This window comes from Magnolia sinica, chromosome 15, assembly GCF_029962835.1.
Source record: "Magnolia sinica isolate HGM2019 chromosome 15, MsV1, whole genome shotgun sequence".
In the NCBI taxonomy this organism is placed as follows: domain Eukaryota; kingdom Viridiplantae; phylum Streptophyta; class Magnoliopsida; order Magnoliales; family Magnoliaceae; genus Magnolia; species Magnolia sinica.
In genome coordinates, this window is record NC_080587.1 from 49,311,553 (window position 1) to 49,332,743 (window position 21,191).

The following is a 21,191-nucleotide window of genomic DNA, read 5'->3' on the forward strand; positions in this document are numbered from 1 at the left end:
ACACATCCCGTCCAACCTTCTATGTAAATATGACATCCAACTCGTCTAATAGGTTGAGCCATCACAAGCATTACTTTTTGTAAAAATACCATATATACAAGTCATTAGGCTATACACAATTTGGATGATTTTAACAGTGGGACTTTGTAGCTTAACTATTTACCATGGTGTAGCCCAATCGAGCGTTGAATCGACCTTAGTTTTGAGCCCCCGTCCAAATATGAGGCAGCTCACATGATGGCGTGGTGGATCTACTCCACATGAACTCTTTCTTTATAAGTTTGGGAAAGCAATGCTCCGTTGCCCTTAAGAAGGTCATCCAAACGTTATCCCAGATATTTGGGAAGAGACATGTAAGGGGAGAGTAAATGTATGATAGACTACACACCTGCCATAAATTTGGACCATCAAACTCAAAATTAGATACGTGCGTTGGATAAATTGCATTATCAACATGATAGGAGCAAAAAATATTTTGATGATCTTATGATCAAACATGTCAAATACTTATGAAAATAGTGGGTTGTTAATAAAACAGTCCAACAATCTAGATTTAACATGCACACTTGTACATTTCTTAAAAGTGTAGTTTCTTAGTTTTTAGCATATAAGTTCTCCTTAGTGGATCCTAACTGATGAATGGCTTAGATCTTAACACATATGCCACTTTACATAATTATGACATGCATTATTAAATCCCTCAATATAGATATATGCATTGTATGAAAGGGAGAATTTTTTCATTAAATGCCCAGCTAGTTTGACCAAAACTCACGGTCCAACTAGTTGTGTGTGACCATTTCTCATTTCTCTCTCATATATATATATATATATAGAGAGAGAGAGAGAGAGAGAGAGAGAGAGAGAGAGAGAGAGAGAGAGAGACACGCTCGCACACAACTAGTTGCACCATGAGTTTTGGTCCAACTTGCTGGCCATTTAATGTTAAAAAATGTTATATCCGAAAAATTATTTTAAAAAAGAAAATGACTTACCCACTTTGATCGGCCCCACCATGGTGTTAATGGGAAATCCAACCCCAATCATCACATGATTCACCTCACGACTGGACCCATTGTCTGAAAATTAGCTCCATCTGTGGTTAAGGTGGACCACACGACTAAAAACAGAATACGGGAAGAGTTTATCCTCCAAATCGTCTTCCTTGGCATGGCCCAGTTGAATCATGTACAGGCATGATTTCTTTGACATCAAGCCTAACTTTTTGTATGGCATATAATGGTTGGAGTGGATTTCCAAGGCCCAGCCAGGTGAGCCCTGTAAAAATCAAGGGTCGACACCTTTCCCAATTGTTTCCATTTGGTATGGCCCACTTCATTCATGAATTAGCCTAGATTTTTTTCCTATGGGCCCAACATGGGATTAAACATATAATGATCGGAGTGGATCCCACACACATATCACAGTGGCCCCATTAAAAGATGAAAGGTTGAAGTCGGTGAGGCACTTGTTGGTTTCGAAAAAATGGTACCTTACTGAGAATGGACAGGAGTAGATCAGGTGTTACCCGGGTAACATACCAATACCAATAGGTGCTTCCTTAACCGTGGGACCCACTTTGATATATTTGTTGTATATCCATGCCATCCATCAGTTTTTACAAATCATTTTAATGGATGGTCCCAAAAATTAAACAGATCCACCTATCAAGTGAGCCCCACCACCGGAAATAGTGAACATTGAAAACCCATCATTAAAACCTTGTTATGGCCCACCATAATGTTTATTTTCCATCCAACATCATCCAGCTTATTCATAATCCAACTTATTCATAAGGTCACTCAGACTTGGATTAGGAAAAAAATATATATCAATGTGATCCAAATTAAACTTCCGTCTCCCTAACAATTTTCAATGGTGGGGTTTAATCCTCACTGTTTTATGTGGCGTGGTCTACTTTAGCTTTGGATCTCCCTCATTTTTAACCTCATGCCCTAAAAATGTTATAATAAAATAGATGGATGGTGTGGATATAACATATACATCATGGTGAGGACCATGTAGCTTTGCCACATGTGTTCCCGGCCTTGCCATCCGAGTCTTTCTCGGAACCAACGCCCCCCTTTCATCTTTTAATGTGGCCCACCATGATGTTTATATGAGATCCAATCCTTTCATTATATGTATAATTCCATATTAGACCTAGAGCCAAGAAATCACGCTGATCTATAATTCAAATGGACCATAGCAAGGGAAACAAGTTGGAGGATAAGCTTTTCCAGGGCGCTATTTTCTACCGTTTGGTCCACTTTATTTATAGATGCATCTGATTTTTTGCCCCTATGACCATTATGGGGCGACTCATCTGATGGTTGGTGTGGATTTCATCTTAACTCCACCGTGGGTCCCACCCGAACCATCAAGTCCTTTTCCTCGGGGAAACAACTTTTATATATATATATATATATATATATATATATATATATATATATATATAATACTTATTACGCCTGTGGAGGGGAATTAACACTTTAGTGGCCCCGTTAAAATTAGAAGGGCATGGGGTACCCAAATGGACCCTTTGAGATATTTGTACTCCATTTTTTAATATTTGATTTGGATTATCTGATGACTATGATGCTTATCCTAGAATTAGTTCATGGTTTCCCCTAGTAGATGGATGGTTCAGATTACCAGACACTCCAAGTGTGGGAGAATGAAAATAAGGGACATCTCCTATCCCAAAATATGTTATTTATTTATTTATTTACTTATTTTGTATGTAGAGAATTGCAACCCCCAAGAGTTTCATGACATCATTCACTCACGACATTTTCATCGGAGGCTGCCAAATTAACTTTCCTGTTGAAGGGCCAAAAGACATCGAAGTGAGCCAACTATACCCAGATATCCCTTTCCGCACCATGGACAAGTGCTTCGATGACTACATTATTGAGCTCCAACACCGGACGAGCAATGAGAATGCCAAATCAAGTTCCATTAAGCTCCAACACCGGCCAAGCGATGAAAATTCGAAACCAAATTCTATCAAGCACCAACATCAACCAAGTGATGAGCTTGCCAAACCGAATTCTATGGAGACTGGCCATCCCTATAACATGTGACGCTTGATCGAATTTCTCATGGCTGCACCTCTCTGTGTGGTCTCCCCAAGATTAAAGTAGTGTAATTCTTCAATAATCTAGGATGGTTTGTTCTATTATGCTTTAGGTGCCATATACTTTGTATTTGCGTTACCATTATTTATAGTTTGGTTAAATATGATATATGACCAATAGAAAATTAAAGGGATAGATGATGATGGGCCCGGCAGCAGGCATTCCTTATACATGTTATATTTTGTTTTAAAATAATATTAAAATTTGAATTTTTAAATTTTCGGTAATTTCCCTCCACATTTGAAAAGTTTTGGTACTTTTGTGTCGTGGGTTTTGTCCCACATCGGATTTGACAAAGTAAACTATCTTGTATATATGAGTCTTTTTGTCTAGGGCCTGAGCCCCTTTCAGGGGGCATGTAAATTTGGTCCTATGAGGGGGCTATGCCAATAGCTCTAATTTATGCCATTGACCACACCAAGCCGAATTCGTGTTCGTGTGTGCGTACGCGACGGGACGGGCTGGGCGCGAGTGAGTGTGAGTGTGAGTGTACTTATACTAGCGCCTTTTCTTTTTAATATAGAGAGATGCATCCCTTCCGGTTGGTCGCACCTATTGGGTTTAAACCCAACGGACCTAACCCACCCTTTGTAAAGGGTGCTTATGCACCACTTCGGAGTCTATATAAGGACTTCTGTTTGAATTTCAAATATGCGAAAATATTATCTCTCTTATAAAACTTTCTCTGATACGGTTTTAAGAATTTTACTAAGTTCATTGCTGAGTCAACTCAGCACTTTCGGAGTAAACTGCAAGTAGTTCATACACTTGATGGAATCCATAGCCATATATTTGGTGGTGCATACAGTTACTACATACACTTAATGGAATTCACCTATATGGGTGTGGAAGTGGAGGCCGCTTCTTATGAGAATCTAGGTGAATTCTCTAGAGCACTCATGAAATTCAGGTAATGGTGTATGGCTGAAACGCATCAAACCGCAGAATCACTTGCAGAGGAAGAGTTGTGTGAGTGGCGTGTACTAACGATCTACATTAAAAGGATTCAGATTCAAGACTATGGTGTCACCTGATTCCTATAGACTGTCTTGCTTATTCTAATGTCGATTCAAGTCTATTACGCTTTAATCCAAAAGAGTTTTATTTTAAAACATGTGGGGGATTGTTATATTTTGTTTTAAAATAATATTAAAATTTAAATTTTCAAATTTTCAGTAATTTCCCTCCACATTTGAAAAGTTTTGATACTTTTATGTTGTGGGTTTTGTCCTACATTGGATTTAACAAAGTAAACTATCTTGTGTATAAGATAGTCTTTTTGCCTAGGGCTTGAGCCCCTTTTAGGGGGCATATGAATTTGGTCCTGTGGGAGGACTATGCCAATAGCTCTAATTTATGCCATTGACCACACCAAGCCGAATTCGTGTTCGTGTGTGCGTACGCGACGGGACGGGCTGGGCGCGAGTGAGTGTGAGTGTGAGTGTACTTATACTAGCGCCTTTTCTTTTTAATATAGAGAGATGCATCCCTTCCGGTTGGTCGCACCTATTGGGTTTAAACCCAACGGACCTAACCCACCCTTTGTAAAGGGTGCTTATGCACCACTTCGGAGTCTATATAAGGACTTCTGTTTGAATTTCAAATATGCGAAAATATTATCTCTCTTATAAAACTTTCTCTGATACGGTTTTAAGAATTTTACTAAGTTCATTGCTGAGTCAACTCAGCACTTTCGGAGTAAACTGCAAGTAGTTCATACACTTGATGGAATCCATAGCCATATATTTGGTGGTGCATACAGTTGCTGCATACACTTGATGGAATTCACCTATATGGGTATAGAAGTGGAGGCCGCTTCCTATGAGAATCTAGGCGAATTCTCTAGAGCACTCATGAAATCCAGGTAATGGTGTACGGCCGAAACGCACCGAACCGCAGAATCACTTGTAAAGGAAGAGTTGTATGAGTGGCATGTACTTGCGATTTACATTAAAAGGATTCAGGTTCAAGACGATTCCTGTAAACCTGTCTTGCTTACTCTAATGTCAGTTCAAGTCTATGGTGACACTCGCACCATTGCACAACTATTACGCTTTAATCCAAAAGAGTTTTATTTTAAAACATGTAGGAGATTGTTATATTTTATTTTAAAATAATATTAAAATTTGAATTTTCAAATTTTCGGTAATTTCCCTCCACATTTGAAAAGTTTTGGTACTTTTGTGTTGTGAGTTTTATCACACATCGGATTTGACAAAGTAAACTATCTTATATATAAGATAGTCTTTTTGGCTAGGGCTTGAGCCCCTTTTAGGGGGCATGTGAATTTGGTCCTATGAGGGGGCTATGCCAATAGCTTTAATCTATGTCATTGACCACACATGCGCACGCGCGCGCCAAGCCGAGCCGTGTCGTGCCGTGCCGAGCCGAGTTCGTGTCCGTGTCCGTGTGCGCGACGTGACGGGACGGGTTGGGTTGGGCAGGGCGTGGGCACGGGTGCGGGTGCGGGTGCGGTGTGGGTGTACTCGCGTGAGTGTGTGTGTGTGGGTACTCGCAGGACTTTACTTGCGAGAGTGTACTCGCACTTGCGCCTTTTCTTTTTAATCTAGAGAGATGCATCCCTTCCAGTTGGTCGCACCTGTTGGGTTTAAACCCAACGAACCTAACCCTTTATAAAGGGTGCTTATACACCACTTCAGAGTCTATATAAAGACTTCTGTTTAAATTTCAAATATGTAAAAATATTATCTCTCTTACAAAACTCTCTCTGATATAGTTTTGAGAATTTTACTGAGTTCATTGCTAAGTCAATTCAGCACTTTCGGATTAAACTGCAAGTGGTTCGAGCCCGTATACAGCGAGTGCACCGCTGGGACCAGGTCATAATCGTTGTATCTTGGAGGTCGATTGCTCTGGAAACCTGTTGCACTTGGGACGCTGTCCAAGGGGAGCAAATTTGATTTCAAGCCAAGTGACTCAGTTACGCCTCGACTCAAATCAATAAGTTCTTCTTTCTTAAAAATTTTATTTTCTTTTTTGGTTCTCGATTTTCTATAGTCTATTTAATTCAACCAAATATTCCAACAGTACATCTACTTAAAACTGAGAGGAAACACTCCTTATAGAGTGTTTTAGTTCTTATAATAGATTTACAGTACATGTACCGTTAATAACTGTAGATGGGGGTTATATGATTGCATGGGCCACTTAAATGAATATAATAAGGTCGTGTACTGGTAACGTTGAGTTTTTTCAATGTTTCCCCTTATTTAGTCAATTAAGTAGACTAAATATATACATATCCTATTGCAAGTAAGGCCATGGTTGGATTGCAAATTGTTTTACTTTGGCTACTAATGCCTCGAGTAGTTGTATGTTTGGTAAATAACTAATCTTAAAAATAAACCAAGCATCAAATAAATAAATTTTAAAGTACCCATTCTGAAACACACTATCATCTATATATCATCCAAACGTAGCCTAATGAATGCCTATGAGGAAAGTGAGATCTAGGTGGAACTGCAAGTTTAAATTCCTCGAACTTTATGATTGATATCTTTCTCTACACATTTTTTCATGATAAAACCCATTTAAATGGCATCTTTGTCAATTCAGGAAGACAAAAGGGAACCAAAATTGGGTTTTTTAGCCATTTTGAGAGGTTAGGAGGCAGTTGAGAGAATAGGTGAAACCACATTTAACAATGGTGGTGATGATGGTAACTTCTCCAATTGTTGGGTTTTCTTCCATTCGATCAAACCCGAGTAGATTATGTGAGACCTGATCCGAGTTCACATGTTTGCATGTGTGTGTGTGAGTATGCATCTCATGTATTTTGGTCCCGCGGTCCTACCAGTCAAATTTCGGCGACCCGCGACCTTCGGATAGGGATTGCGGTCACCCTCGAGTTTGGTCACGTAGACCCAACTCGGATTGACCCAAGACCTATGCCATTGCGACCGCATCGTCGCCGCGGTTCCAGCGTCGTGTCTCATGCGTAAATCCGGCATGTCCATCAAAAGTTATGGGCCGCACATTATTTGGACCGTTGATTGCATTTTTGGTGGGACCCACCTGATTGCACATTTCCCCATGTGCACTATTCCCCATGTAAGCCACCTTTAGCCTAGCAATGATGGCTTCTTTTCTCAAGAAAACCATGATGAGATTAGCTTCTCTAGGCAATGATGAGCCACCCTATCCCATGAGCAATGATTATTTTCTCTTTTCAAAACTCATCTTTTTCTAAGAAAGCAATCATTTCAACCTTAGAAACTCTCTCATCTCCCTCTCTCTTTCTTCATTTCTCTCTTCTCCTCTTTGCAAATGCTCTCCAATGTCCTCCATTGCTGAACTTTTTCAGCCATCTTTCCTCTTCTTTCCCCCTAGATCTAACCATCAAAGATCCATCATCACCATTGAACCTCCTTCCTTGAAGCTTAAGGAGCATGGTGGTTGAAGAATCTTGAAGATCCAACAAGTGGGTGAGCATGTAGGATAGATTGCATGGTTCTTATTTTCATAGATCTTTGTTGCATCATATGGAGAGTGTAGGACTCACCACATCAATGGTGAAGGTCCACCACTCCTTGGATAATTTTTTTTTTTAGCCATCACTTGCATGCATGTGATCTTGATGGGGCCATTCTCCATGGACCCCATCTTGATGAGATTTCATTTCTTCTTCTCTTCTCCCCTTTCTGTGGTTTGGATGTAATGATTATGTGGCCCACCTGATGTGCCATGCAACCAGAAATTTTAAATTTTTGGGACATCCAGGCCCAAGTTGTTGGACACCCAGGCCCAACTGTGATGCCTAGTTTTGCTACCTGATTTAGAAAGTCTTTGGGCCTGATTTTATGGATTTTCTTGGGGAGGGGTTGGGCCTGGGGGTTGTGTGACACATCAAGGTGGACCCCACCTTGTGGAATCTATGATTTTTTTCCCATTTATTAATTTTTGGGCTGATCTAGACAGCAACATGTTGCTGTCCAGATTGATGGAAATTTTTTTATGCTGTAATATATGGGGTGTAGGCCTTGTTTGTGGTCTCTTTTTCCTGATTTCTTAGACTTCTCTTTGAGGTGTGGACCCCACCTAAAAGTATGCTAAACCTCACCTTCAAATGTCCCTATTTGATCACCCAAAAGGGTGGGCCAAGGAGGGTGGACGGTCCAGATTTGTCTGGACTGTCCAGCCACACTGTTTGCTGGAAACTCATAAATATCAGCCTGATTTTGAAATGGTGGGCCACCTTTGTGGAGACCATCTTACTGCATACTTGTATAGGAAGGTTGGTCTTGCATTTTTCCAAATTTACATAGACCTGGGCCCACTCAAATGGGGTGCTAAAGTCAGGGATAGCAGCATTGCTGCAGCAGAAAAATAAAAAATCTGGACCTTGCTGTCCATGAATTTCATGAGTTAAATAAAATATTTCTACTATCCCAAAAATCTTAAATTTTTTTAGGGAGGTGTCCCACCTATGGTAGGACCTATCCACATAATTTCAGGGCCAAGGAATCCTATTTGGGCATCCAAAAGGGGGGGCCAACATACTGGACTGCCAGAAATTTCTGCTGTGCAGTCCAGCAGCATAGTCCCATAAAAATAATATTAAAAAAATAATTTCTAAGAAGGTGGGCCATATTTCTGGATGCCAACTTGTTTTAGGCTTGATGAGGGACCTTGGGTCCAAATTTCAGGAATTTTGGAGGCCCAGAACCCACCCATTGGATGGCCCAAATTCAGGACAGTTATATTCCAGCAATATTTTACCCTGGATAGATTGTATTATTTAAATTAATTTAAATACTTTTGAGTATCCTAAAATCATGAAAATTTACAGAGAGGTGGTCCACCCATGGTGGGACTCACCTACAAATGTTTGAGGCCAATGGAGCCCTGTGTACACCGTGGCAAGTGCTGGAATGGCTCACCACGTTCAGGTGTCCCGATTCACCAGATTTTCTTGATGGTCTGTTTTATTTAAATTAATTAAAATACTTCTGACTGTCCAAAAATCACAAAATTTTGAGGATTCGTGGTCCACCTATGGGAGGACCATCTTGTAAATTTTCATGGCCATCGGGCCCCTGTACTGATCGTGGTGTGGCCTGCAAACTTGGGTCAGTTTTGGGCCAGATACTCAGGCCCGTAGGACTACCCATCACGGGACGCCCCTACCTTGGGCTGTTGCTGGGCCTGTATTCCAGCGGCATGGCCCACTTCTAATATGTGTTGTGCATTCCCCTCTCATCCGGTGGGACCCACTATGATATGTGTGGGTCACCATGGGCTGGTAACCCATTTGAATTACATAAATTTCTGGATTCCAGCAGGCCCAGGAAGTGGGTGGGCTGAAATTCCAGTAAGGGGCCCAAATTTACTCCATAGTTGATTGTTTTGGAGCTGTTGTGGCCCACCAGATTTAAGGGAGTATTGCACACACTCCTTACCTTATTTCCTTAGACACTTTTGGGCATAATTAGTTCCTCTTAAGGCCCACCTTTGTGGTGATGTTGGGGGTTAGCCTTAACCAGATTTTTGGTAGTTTGTAGGCCCAATGGGCTGGAAACCTATTTCTTGAGCCCAAGATCGTGTAGGGCCTGACCTTATTGTTTCACAGGCCCAACGGGCCGTCTACAGGCTGACCGTGTGTATTTATTAGCCGTGATGCCCTCATGAAATGCTTAATTATGGGCTAACTTGCGGGGCCCACATAAATGTATAGTGTGGAGGGCCTTGCTAAGTCTTTGGGCTGATGTGGTAAGGCCCACACTGTCAGTATATGCCTTGCCTATGTGTATTCTTGGGTTTATGGGCTGCCCTCAAGCCCACCATAATGTATGAATTGGATGACTTTTGTTTTGGGCCATTTCTTTAGGGCCCATTATGTGATATAGTATATGCATGTTTGTGTTAGCAAGTAGGCCTTGTGGACTCGGTTCTTTTGGATAGGCCCACTGATCTTGAGCCTATACTCTCCTATTTATTGTGATGGGCTTAGGGGCATTGATACACAAGAAGTTGGGCCCTTGGTTGCCCACTAAACTGACCCTGTACTTAGGCCAAAAGTGAGCCCCAACTCACTTGTGTTAAATGTGAAACTTGCCCATGTAAATGAATTACTGGGCTGCCCATGAAGCCCACCACAATATGTGGAATTATGACCTTTGTGGCTGGGCCCAAACCTTACTTGAGGGCCCACTATATGGCCTATGAGTTAGGCTTGGTGTATGGCCTACTAGTCCACACATTGCTTAGGCCTTAGATCTTTCATTATATGGGTAGTGGCGAGCTACCTCTTGGAAACCAGTTGAGGTTGGATGTCCTCCTGGGTGATCCTAAGGTAAGCTCATAGGTTTCTCTATGGGTGGTTAAAGGCCCACCATAGACCTTAGGCCTTTTATTTAAGGCTCAATGTGCATGTATGTGGAGCCTACCTTAATACATGTTTGGTCCAGGCCGTCCAAGCCTTGGATCGCCCGATTGTGGAAACACTTTCTGCCTTGGGTTGCTACTGGACTCACAATCCAGTAGCAGGCCCAGTTGATCTTTTCATGATATGTACACACTCTCCATCTGGTGGGATCCCCCAGTGAGTATAGTTGGCCTTCATGAGATTATTTTCACATACTCAACTAATTTCTAGACCTTAACAGGCCTAGGAAGTCAAACGGGCCAAAAGTTTATCAAAGGGCCTTCGATGTACAATTTTATGGTTACAACTTTATTTGGCTGTGGGGCTCACCATATTGAGAACTTGTGTATGTGTTACATGCTTATGCTTTTTTATAGTCTTTGGGCTTAATCAGTGTATTCTTTTGGGTCACTTTTAGTGATCTTATGAGGACCCCATCTTAAGATCAGAATTTTGGGACATCCAGTGAGCCTAGATTAGGCAGGGACATCCCAGTTTGGCCCAACCATACATTGGGCCGACTTCCACCATTTTGATGGACTTGTGGGCTGAGGTAAGGATAGTATTGGGCCCTCGGTTGTCTACTTAAATTGCTAATTATTGGGCTGATGTAGTGGGGCCCATTTCATCCAAACTTAAACCTATTTTTGGGCCGTATATTGTGTACGTGGGCTGCCCACCAAGTCCAACTTAATGCATGGATTCTATGGCCATTGGGAATTGGGCCTTGGGCCTTAATTTCCCTCTTAGAGCCATGTTGTTAAAAGTGGTATTATATCTTTTTATGGCCTATTATGAGGAATATATGTATGTGGTTACTTTTATTTTTATCTTAAATGTAGGCCTTGGGCCTTTTATCCATATAGTTCATGATAGATATGCCTTTTTGGGGAATGGTGGTTAAATGTCCCCATTATGGACCCCTCTAGGTCTGATTGTATTTAAAAGTGATTGGATACTTATCTTATACAGTTGCTAGGCTCATTTCTATAATTACTTAGACCCGTAGTTGTATGCTTAGTCTTGTGGGTTACCCCAGGTAAATGGGCCCCCACTAGAGGTGGGATTCCTTATGGATATTGTCTAAGTACCTAGTCTTAATTCCTTCTTGGATAGGAGGAATGTAATTTACTTTGTATATCATCGCATAATGCGCCTAAACCCATCTTCATGGCCCATGTGCATCATTGTATTCTTGGATGACACTGTGTGTGTGGTTATGATTGTGTCATTGGGCATTGCATGCTGTCTTCCCGAGGGACGTAATATTTCCTCTTGAGCATGTTGGATGCTTGGAATTGATGCATAGTTGATTGTGTGATTCATGCATCTGGCATTGCATAATATGAGCATTATCACCCTTGCTTCATCAAGGTTGTAGCCTCCATAGATACATCATGGATGGCCATGTTTGGACATCGAAAATGTTACTTGAGCATACCGGGTGCATAGGATGCCCATGGGTGAAATTTCTAAAACTTCCATGGTACCAAGGATCTACTCTAATACGGTAACCGGGTGGAATATATGAGCGCACGAGGGCCTTATACCATTAGGCCGCGACTCCCACTGTCGTGTAGTCGGTTGGATAGGGGTGTGGCCTTACTCGCCTGATGTAAGAGGGCATTGCTAGGCTGAGTCTGACCAGCTCGTGAATGGGTCCGCTACCATCAGGCCTTGTTGGTGATTGGTTGTCCACAGGCGGGTAGTGAGGTCTCTTACGCTCGTTTGACTGTGCGGGGTCTGTAGAGCGGCAGTCATCCAGTAGTGTAATGGACCCCGGTGATTTCCTTATGATTGGAAATATACTTGACATACGGTTTGGTTATGAGCACTGGCATTACTTGCATCGCATTAGTATTGGTTATGTAAGCCCCTTCATGCATTGCCTTGGTATGGCGTCCAGTACTCATTGCATCATATTCATGATAAGCCTTTGTAAGGCTAGTGATATTCTCATTGAGCATGTCTCCTTCCTGTATCTCTTATTATTCTTCTGTGCACTATTATCACACACTTACACCACCCTCTAAGCTTCTATAAGCTTATGCACGATTGATGCGTGCAGGAGATCCTAGGCAGGTGTCGCAGTGGCAGAGTTTGGATTAGAGCTGAGCTTGAGGACCCAGTATTGCATCATTCCTTTCTTTCTTCTATTATCTTATGTATGTCCTTTTGGACCTCATGTAAACTTGTAAAAGTTCAAATTCTTAGTGGATTTTGTGATATGTGCCTTTTTTATTCTCAGATTTACTTGTTATGATCTTGGGTATGCTCGTATTGGAAATGGTTATATTATTATGAAAATCCTCCTTGTAGGATCCCAGGATCGGAACCTGCTTCAGGAGCCGAGAATGGGGTACTACGGAGGTTTCTCCAATTGTTGGGTTTTCTTCCATTCGATCAAACCCGAGTAGATTATGTGGTTTTAGGTATCCGATGATGTTTCTTTGATTGTGGTAGAAGTCAAAATCATATCAAACTCTAGTTTTTTTTCTCGTTTTTAATGGATATTCAAAGTAACAACAAAACTTTTATCCTCAGTGTCATATTTATAGGCTTGAGTTCTCTTAGAATCGAGCTCTTCTGAGCAATTTTAGTTGTTGCAATAGTATGTACAGTAGTTTATAAACACCATTTTCTACCTTGGTAACAATCCTACCTGTCACACCCTAGAGCCCGACACATGAGTATGGAGACTCAGATTTCAAATTTGGGGGTATGAACTAATAACAAACAGGCACTCTCTAACACCCACTCTTGTAGCGCCGTGGTTTTTAGCACTCGAGTATAATACTATCACAAAGAAACCAGAGTGTCACATAGGGAAGGGCAGCATGTGAAGTACTTCCCTGTATCCACATAATCAGGTTAACATTCAAACCATAATAAAAAAAATCAATTAGAATAGCAGTTATGTATAGCATTTAAGGGCTTATTTGAATTCGCGTATAAGGGTGTATTGTATTGTATCCGGCTACTGTTCATGTATACATTCAAGCATTTTCAGAATACATCCAAATCAACATGCCGTTAACCAATGTTTGGATATGAGGTATTGTTCAGGCAAGTATACAATTTCTTGTACAGATCAATGTTTGGAAATGACGTATAAGAGCTACGTATTGTATATATGTATAAATATTGATAGCACATGAATGACTGTGGCCCTTTTTAAGTTTTCAACTGTTTTGATTCCAGGTGAGGCCCACTGTCATGTTTTTTATTAATCCTACCCGTCCATCATGTTCTGATTGAATAATCCTAGCCGTTCATTCATTGTCTTCTTTCGCCTCACCCTCTTTCATTGATTTACCTAGAGGGTTATTACCCCATGGAGGTGGAGCAATGACCTTATTCTAGGCCGTCCGACTTGCTGGCCTTTCGATAGATTCAAATTTTTTCTTTTTCCCTCCAAGAGTAAAAAATGAACTTAAAAAAAAAAAAAATCACAAATCTAGGATTCTAAAAAAGAATAAAAATAAAAGAGAATAGTATCATCGCATACTATTCTATTACTAAAAGCAGAAAGCATGGGTGTATTTATTAGTCAGATAGACATTTTTAAAACGAAAAAAAAAAAAAAAAAAAAACCAAAGATCGGAACAAAGAGAGGATCCTTCTTCAGTAAAGAGAGATTCGTGTTCTTCCGATCACCGTTGATATCGATCGGGATGAAGGTCCGACGTTCTAGATGGAAGCAGGGATCCAAATCCCTGAGAGAGAAAATGCCATCTTAACCCTGGATAAGGTTTTGATAGACAGAGGAGGAGAAAGAGGTTCAGATGGAGATGGAGAAAGAAAGGTAATGACGGGCGTCCTATAAATATAAAGAAGATAATAATCATGACGATCCTAATAGTGTGGTTTTAGACTCATCTCTCACGGAATGCTGTTACATGCAAGGTTTTGCATGGAAAGAGAGAAACAGTGGAGATGAGAGAGATTACACCATAGCCCAGTGGTTTATAGATTATCAATACTAACAGAGGAAACTCTTCCGCAGCTGAATGGCCACATGCACTGGGAAGAAGATCTTTTGCGATGATGGAGCAGGATATGTCCGTTCTCCACAATTGAAACGTATAATATCCAAAGAGATAGACGCCACCCGATAATACTATGCATTGAAGAGACTAGATTGCACGATGTAGTGGCGTCTCAAATCAGTTTACAATCTTTTGAAAGTTTTGGATTATTGGTGTATTCACACGCATGGTAAACACCGAAAGCCAGCTCCAATTCAAGCGCTGTATAATGGGTATATTCGGAAATATTCGGTTATAATACCATTCAATGCACCCTCATACGCAAATCCCAGCAGGCCCTAAGATAAGTAGAGGTAACTAAATTAGAAAGTGTCGAGGTAAAAAAAATAAAATCCAAAAGAATATAAATCCAAGCTCCCTCAATTGGGAACCATAAACCACAATATCTGACACGTCAGAATATCATAAATGCACTAAAAACACAATTAAAGAGGGAAAATCCAAGGCCTATTGGCTGGCTCAAATAATGCAGCCACATTAACATGGCTCCTCCACTCCTAGCGCTCCACCATGCTGCACTAAAATGCCCCCGAGTACATTCACTACAAAATTGTTTATTAAGTACGGCTAATGCTTTGGTTCAGAAACGTTATTAAGCCGCTTCTAATTGCACACGGTTCTAAACCGTTCTGAATGCAGGGACTGTACCCTCTTTTTACGTACGGCTCTTTTGCTTTCCTTTTCTTCAATCTCTCTCTCTCTCAATCCCTAGCAATTTGGGGGTAACAGGCGATTTCGAAATCCCTTCGGCCAGAGGCTGAAGGGGTTTTCAAGGGTGGATGAGGGGCCGCCCTAGGGATCGAGCGCCATCCAAAAGGAGAATCCAAACAGGGTATTATCTATTCGTTGAGAATCTCCCTTTCAGCTAATCCACGGCGGACGTTATCAAGATATTCCAAAGGTATGGTAGGTTTACTGAGATGTTTCTTCCGTCATTCCTAGGGATGACCAAACCGAGGGGCTATGCATTCATCCGATTCATGTACGAAAATGACACTCAAGCGGCTAAGGGTGTTCTCGACGGGCAAAAGATAGATGGCAGATCGGTTTCCATCCAAGATGCCCATCCCAAACCCTTAGCCAGACCTCCAACTGGCTCCAAGCAGAGTGATTTACGGAAGGGAGTGGGGACTTTGAGGGGAGCTTCTAACGCAAGGCTAGACCTCCGGTCGCGCAGAGGTTGGAAAAATCTGATCTCGAACCCTGTTAGACTCACACATTGCTCTGATATAGTAGTTACAGATCAGACAGATGTCAATCGCAAGCTTCTGGAACTGAATCTGGCTCTGGTGGGAGTGGCTGGTGTGAAGAATCTCTCCAAATTCAAAGCCTCTGCGGTCGAAGTTGTTAGGATTTTTGACTCCCGGTTTCTAATCGTGTTCAAAATGGAGGCGGAACTCTCCAATTTTGTCGCTGACTGCTCCTTCTGGGAAGGACTGGGCTTAGCGGAAATTTTTCGCTGGTCTCCGGAGGTTCGTCTTCCCACAGAAGAAGTCTGGATTCGTCTCTATGGGATCCCTTCCCACGCCTGGTCAGAATCGGTTATTTGTGATTCGGGGGGATCGTTCAGTGATGTTCTGCAAATTGATGTTAATTCGAAGTATGGGATTTTCCAGATGTTCGCTAGGGTGAAAATCAGATGCTCGTCGTCGAACATTCTCACTTCGCCAATTCAACTGATTGAGTGCAATGGCAGAACATGATTCATGTAGCTAATTCCAGTTGGTCTTCAGATGATGATCTACTTGGTGAGAACTGCACAGTGAATTTTTTAGGAGTGGTTATTGTATTCGTTATTGAAAATGGCATTAAATCCCACCAGCATTTATTTCTTTTAGATTGAATGGCAAATCATTTTTAACAGTTGAAGTTCTGTGATATTTGGTGGAGCTATCCAGAATGGAAAATCATTATCTACCACTGATTTTTATATAACTATTAACTTGTAGGCAGTTATCTGTTTGGATGGTGATGGTTGCAAGTTAAGAAGTGGACTGGTGAAAATTGAGGAAGGTTTAACTCTTGACATGTTAATTGCTTGAGCAATTTTTCAGTTCTGTTTGTATTTCCGTTTCTTTTCTTTCTTTCTTTTCTTTTACAACTTCTATGTGAAATTTTCTGCACATCTGACCTTTCAGAGTATTGCAGTGTCAGGAACTTTTTGCCGGTTGGAACTAGTCACTTGTGTTTTGTATTTCAGCAACAATGAGTGTGCCAGTTGCACTTATTTTGTCACCTTTCTTTTGTTTTTTCTAATGTTGGTTTTGGTTAGTGTAGGAGTACTGCATGTGTTTCCCTCAATTGATTATTTATGTAGAAGGGGTATCATGGGTATGTAGTCGGACGGGCCTTAAAGTGAAAGAAGAGCTTTGAATTTCACCTTCAAACTCTGTTTTACATGTCTATACTTTCTTATTTCGTGAAGTAAAGAAATCATCATCCAAATTCACATTTTTATTTGTATCATATTGTAGAGAAGATATTTGAATTTCGATTCTAAACTTTATGTTTATAGTTTCACACTTGTTATTTTATGAACATGTTTTAAAAAATAAACGACCAGTTTCATGAACATCTTCCATGATCAAATTCTAGTATCTTGATCCCAAGCACGAAACCCCTAAAAAAAAAAAGTATATGCATAATGTGATCAGTTTTTCAGTTCCAAAAAGTGGGGGTCATTATTAAGTCATCTTTCTTATGTTGCAATTTTGTATAGATGGTTTGAATGGGATATCCTAGAGAACACGGAAGTCCAAAAGATGTCTCTAAAATCTTCTGGGAAAGTGCTGATAGAATTGGAAGATGTTGGTCTGCAATTAGCATTGACGTTTAATGCTAATTGCGTGTGTGCATCTACATGGAAGATCATCATGGCATTAGTTTTTGTTTTAATGCAATGCATAAATCATGTTGAATGAGATCAATCTTCAAAGTGGTATGTAACACTTCAACTTTGATGAGTGTAGGATGGCCATTGAAGAGTTTTCAACTGGCCTAGTATGGAAGTTCTTCTTGATCAGCCTGATGCCCATGCCTCTGAAAGATTTGGATTTCAGGTACATGGAAAATGTTTGTATATGTCTGGACACTGATAGCATAGTAGTTAGAATTTGCAAACCAAGTTTGTTTGCTTGAGAGTGTTAGGCACCCAATTTTTTATTTTTTTCAGATCATTTTGTTCTGATTTTATTTGTTATATTGGATATCTTGATTGTTTATCAATCTGCTTAGACTTTCTCATGCAGTTCTAATGGAAAGTTTTTAGCATCCTTGGGAAGTAGTGGTCCTTGTTGGGTTTGGGACCTAACCTCATTGACGGTTGTAGCCAATTTACCAAGAGAAAATGTGAGCACCTTGTTTAACTTACATTTTGTTTTCTTTCAATAGGCAATCTAGGCTCGAACCTACGAACTCTGTTGAAACATTCCTTGTCTACCATTGCACTGTGGGCTCGAGCCCATTTGAGTGATTCCTTAATTACATTTTTGGAATTCCTTTTTATTCATGTATCTTTGAATCTAAACTGGATACTTCTGTCAAATTCAGGGTGAGGTTTTCGGGTTCTGCCGTTTTTTCTCATAACAGTGATGATAATCAAACCTCATATGTGACTGCAATGCAAGGTGAAATTCCTAATTTGAATAACACGTTCTCCTTGATTAATACAGTTTCATGTATTGCTGATTTTGAAACTGTTTCACAGGCCAGCATGGAAGCATTATCTCTTGGAACACTATATCATGGAAGAGAGTTGGATCAAAGAAAATAGTCTGTGACCCTATGTCTACCTTCAATGTTTCAGCTGATGGAAAACTCCTTGCAATGTAAATCTTCAATTAATGCTTCTTATAGAAGAAGAATTAGGATTCCATTTTAAAGGCTTTGCTGCATTAATCTGGAAGTTTTCCTTCGGGACATGGCACTAACACAACCTCCTAACACCAACACATAATCTCTACCATGCAAGTGGAGACTGTTCATTTAGTCAGCTATCATGATTATTTATTTTTTAAAGTGTGGTCCATCTACTTGGTGAAATGTGTATTTCCACAAATCTTTGTGGCTTAATAAGGGTTTCGCGACATGGGTATTGCTCATGGGTTCCTTCATCTCTGACATTAGTGCTGGGTTGACATAGCATAATCTTGCGAATGATCAAGTGAACTGTTGTGTTTCAGGTGAGCTATTTAATAATTGATTGCTTGTTTCCTGAATGGAAAATTTGGATGCTTTTAGATAAACCTACTTTTAGATAAAAGTTGTTTACATTCTTGGTTATAATCCATCTGATAGTCTCCTAAGAAAAGTGCAACTTGATTATGTCACATTGATTGCAATTAAAATTGCACTTGATATATATTTGTTACTTTTTTGTGTTTCTATTCAATCATACTGATGGAATTAATTTCTTCTGTAATTTTAGAGCTTGTTGAGGGTGAAGTGGTTGTGTGCTTGTGTCATCAAACCATCTGAACTTAAGGTGCATGTTGTATTTATTGATCATTTCCGTCAATTCATCATCATCACTATAGCCTTGTCCCGGCTATTAATTGTCAGCTTTGCAAATCTTCCGTCACTAGTGTCTAAAAATCACCATAGTGGATGATCAAATTTCATTTAGATTGACCAAACTTCATTGAGTACCAATTGAATTGAACTTGTCAGTTGACTATATTCTCATTTAGAACATGTTTATCGAGTTGTTGGCCTTGTTTCTCTATTCTTTTTTTTCTTTTTAGTTAAATGTGCAGTGGATTCATGGCCTTGATGGAGACTAGGTGCAGGTCAGTGGTTAGCTTGATTTTTCTCCAATTTTAAGTGCATTCATGGCCTTTTGATGTCGGTATGGTGATGTCTTAGATTGACTTTTTTAGATCTTGGAAATGAACTTAGAAGATGAAGCTGAGGAAGATGGTGCCAATGTTGATCTTGACTCACGAAGGAAGGGGAAGTGTGTCATTCTATAAACATCTACAAGCCAAGTGAATTTGGATTTCTATTTTCATTGATTCAGTATCTCTTGGATTGCTTTATCTGGATTAGACTACTGTGTTTTTTTTTATTGGATGGCTGCTTAAGTTATATTTTTCTTTTCTTTTTCTTTTTTTGTTAGCTATTTGAGCTAACTTTATTATTGGTTGGTTTTTGTCCTTCACGATTAGCTTTTCTTTGTCGAGTTTTATATGTTGTATTGAGATCATGTTTCAAATTAATGAGATTTTTCCCACCACACTACACCAAAATCGTGAATCTGGAACGGATCAGGCTTTGGTTTAAAAACAGTTTCCAGCTGCTCCTATTTTGGAAGGGTTTTAAATTATTTCAAGAGATGTGAGGGAACGGTTGCATGACTGTATGAGGAAACGGTTGCGTGCATTCACAAATTTGCCAGCTTGCATGTTAGAAAGGTTTCAATGGCGGCATTTCCCGTGGTGTGGTGTACTAGAGCTCTAGATCTTACCTTATGTTTGGGTTCATGTAAGGGATGGATGGAGGGGATACCACACATCCAGGGCTGTGCGGAATGGCAGATCTTACCACCTCTGTTCTCATATTCAACATGATTGTGCAGAATGGCAGATGCGAGAACTTGTGGGTGGTTAATTCTTTGTCTGCCTAGTAATTCCAATGAGAGCTAATTCATTCAATGTGGATATTACATATGTTGAAAACCCTGTTGCGAAAGGGGCAGGTGTGGATTTTCATCATTTACAACTCTCTTCTATCTTATCTAAATTGGGTCTTCTTTCAATTTTTTTTTTTAATTTTTTTAATTTTAATTTTTTTTGTAAACAGTTTTCTTCATGTAGTTTGATTATGTTGTGTTTGCAATCTGAAAAATAATGCAGTCTTCTTAGATGGAAGCCCTCTAGCTTATCATATGAGTAGAGGTTTGGGCACCGGGATAAATAATTGGCACAACATTTCTTATTTATAACTGGTATCTTGGAAAAGCTATTCTGCAGGTAAGCTTGCAATATTAATTTGTTTATAACTGGTATTATGTTCTACTTAATGTACATACCTTTGAAAAAAAAAACTATTCTACAGGTAAGCTTGGAATAGCAGTTTGTTTGCAACTTGCAGGGAATTGGAAACGGAGAGAACCCAAACAATACTCGAACACTCTCTGTCCAACAAATCTATGTTGTGTCATGATTGATACTTCAATTTTAGTATAAAATCCATACTCCAGTATCCATTTTTGTTAGCTATCAATAAAAGGAAAACATCAAAATATAAAAATATGTAAAGCTTAGATGCTTTGGCAATTGTTTATAGAACTCTATTAAGTGGGTCAATTTTTAGTTTTTTAGGCTGTTAGGGGCTTTCTGCTATCTCAGCAGATTGCTTCTCTCTTTTCTTTCTTGTTTTCTTTTATCTTTTTTTTCTTGTTCTTTGTCTCCCTTTTCTTTTAGTTTAATGAATTTCAGTTTGTTGCCTTTTTTAAAAAAAAAAAAAAAAAAGTGGGTCAATTTTTCTATTAATATAAGATCATGTATTTCAATTCTAACTTACATCCATTATGTGAACTTTAGAGCATACATTTACTACTGCTAAATAATGACAAAAAATAAATCCTACAACTGAAGGGTTTGATAGTTGTTGTCAAGC

At 39.9% G+C, this 21,191-nt stretch overlaps 1 protein-coding gene and 2 long non-coding RNA genes across 3 annotated transcripts in view; all 3 read left to right on the forward strand.

The window, feature by feature from the left end:
• Window positions 1–3,086, forward strand: part of LOC131226926 (leucoanthocyanidin reductase-like) — a 105,672-nt gene extending 102,586 nt beyond the window's left edge. The window contains exons 6-7 of the mRNA XM_058222627.1: window positions 2,612–2,616; window positions 2,748–3,086. Of these exons, the coding sequence (XP_058078610.1) occupies window positions 2,612–2,616; window positions 2,748–3,086 (344 nt within the window). The remainder of the gene's footprint in view (window positions 1–2,611; window positions 2,617–2,747) is intronic.
• Window positions 3,087–17,759: 14,673 nt separating this feature from the next.
• LOC131227993 (uncharacterized) lies at window positions 17,760–18,514 on the forward strand. The gene is made up of 3 exons (XR_009162677.1): window positions 17,760–17,921; window positions 18,123–18,199; window positions 18,280–18,514. It is a non-coding gene; the product is annotated as an uncharacterized LOC131227993 (long non-coding RNA).
• A 246-nt stretch (window positions 18,515–18,760) lies between these two features.
• Window positions 18,761–19,795, forward strand: LOC131227514 (uncharacterized). The gene is made up of 3 exons (XR_009162326.1): window positions 18,761–19,056; window positions 19,328–19,360; window positions 19,451–19,795. It is a non-coding gene; the product is annotated as an uncharacterized LOC131227514 (long non-coding RNA).
• The last annotated feature ends 1,396 nt before the right edge of the window (window positions 19,796–21,191 follow it).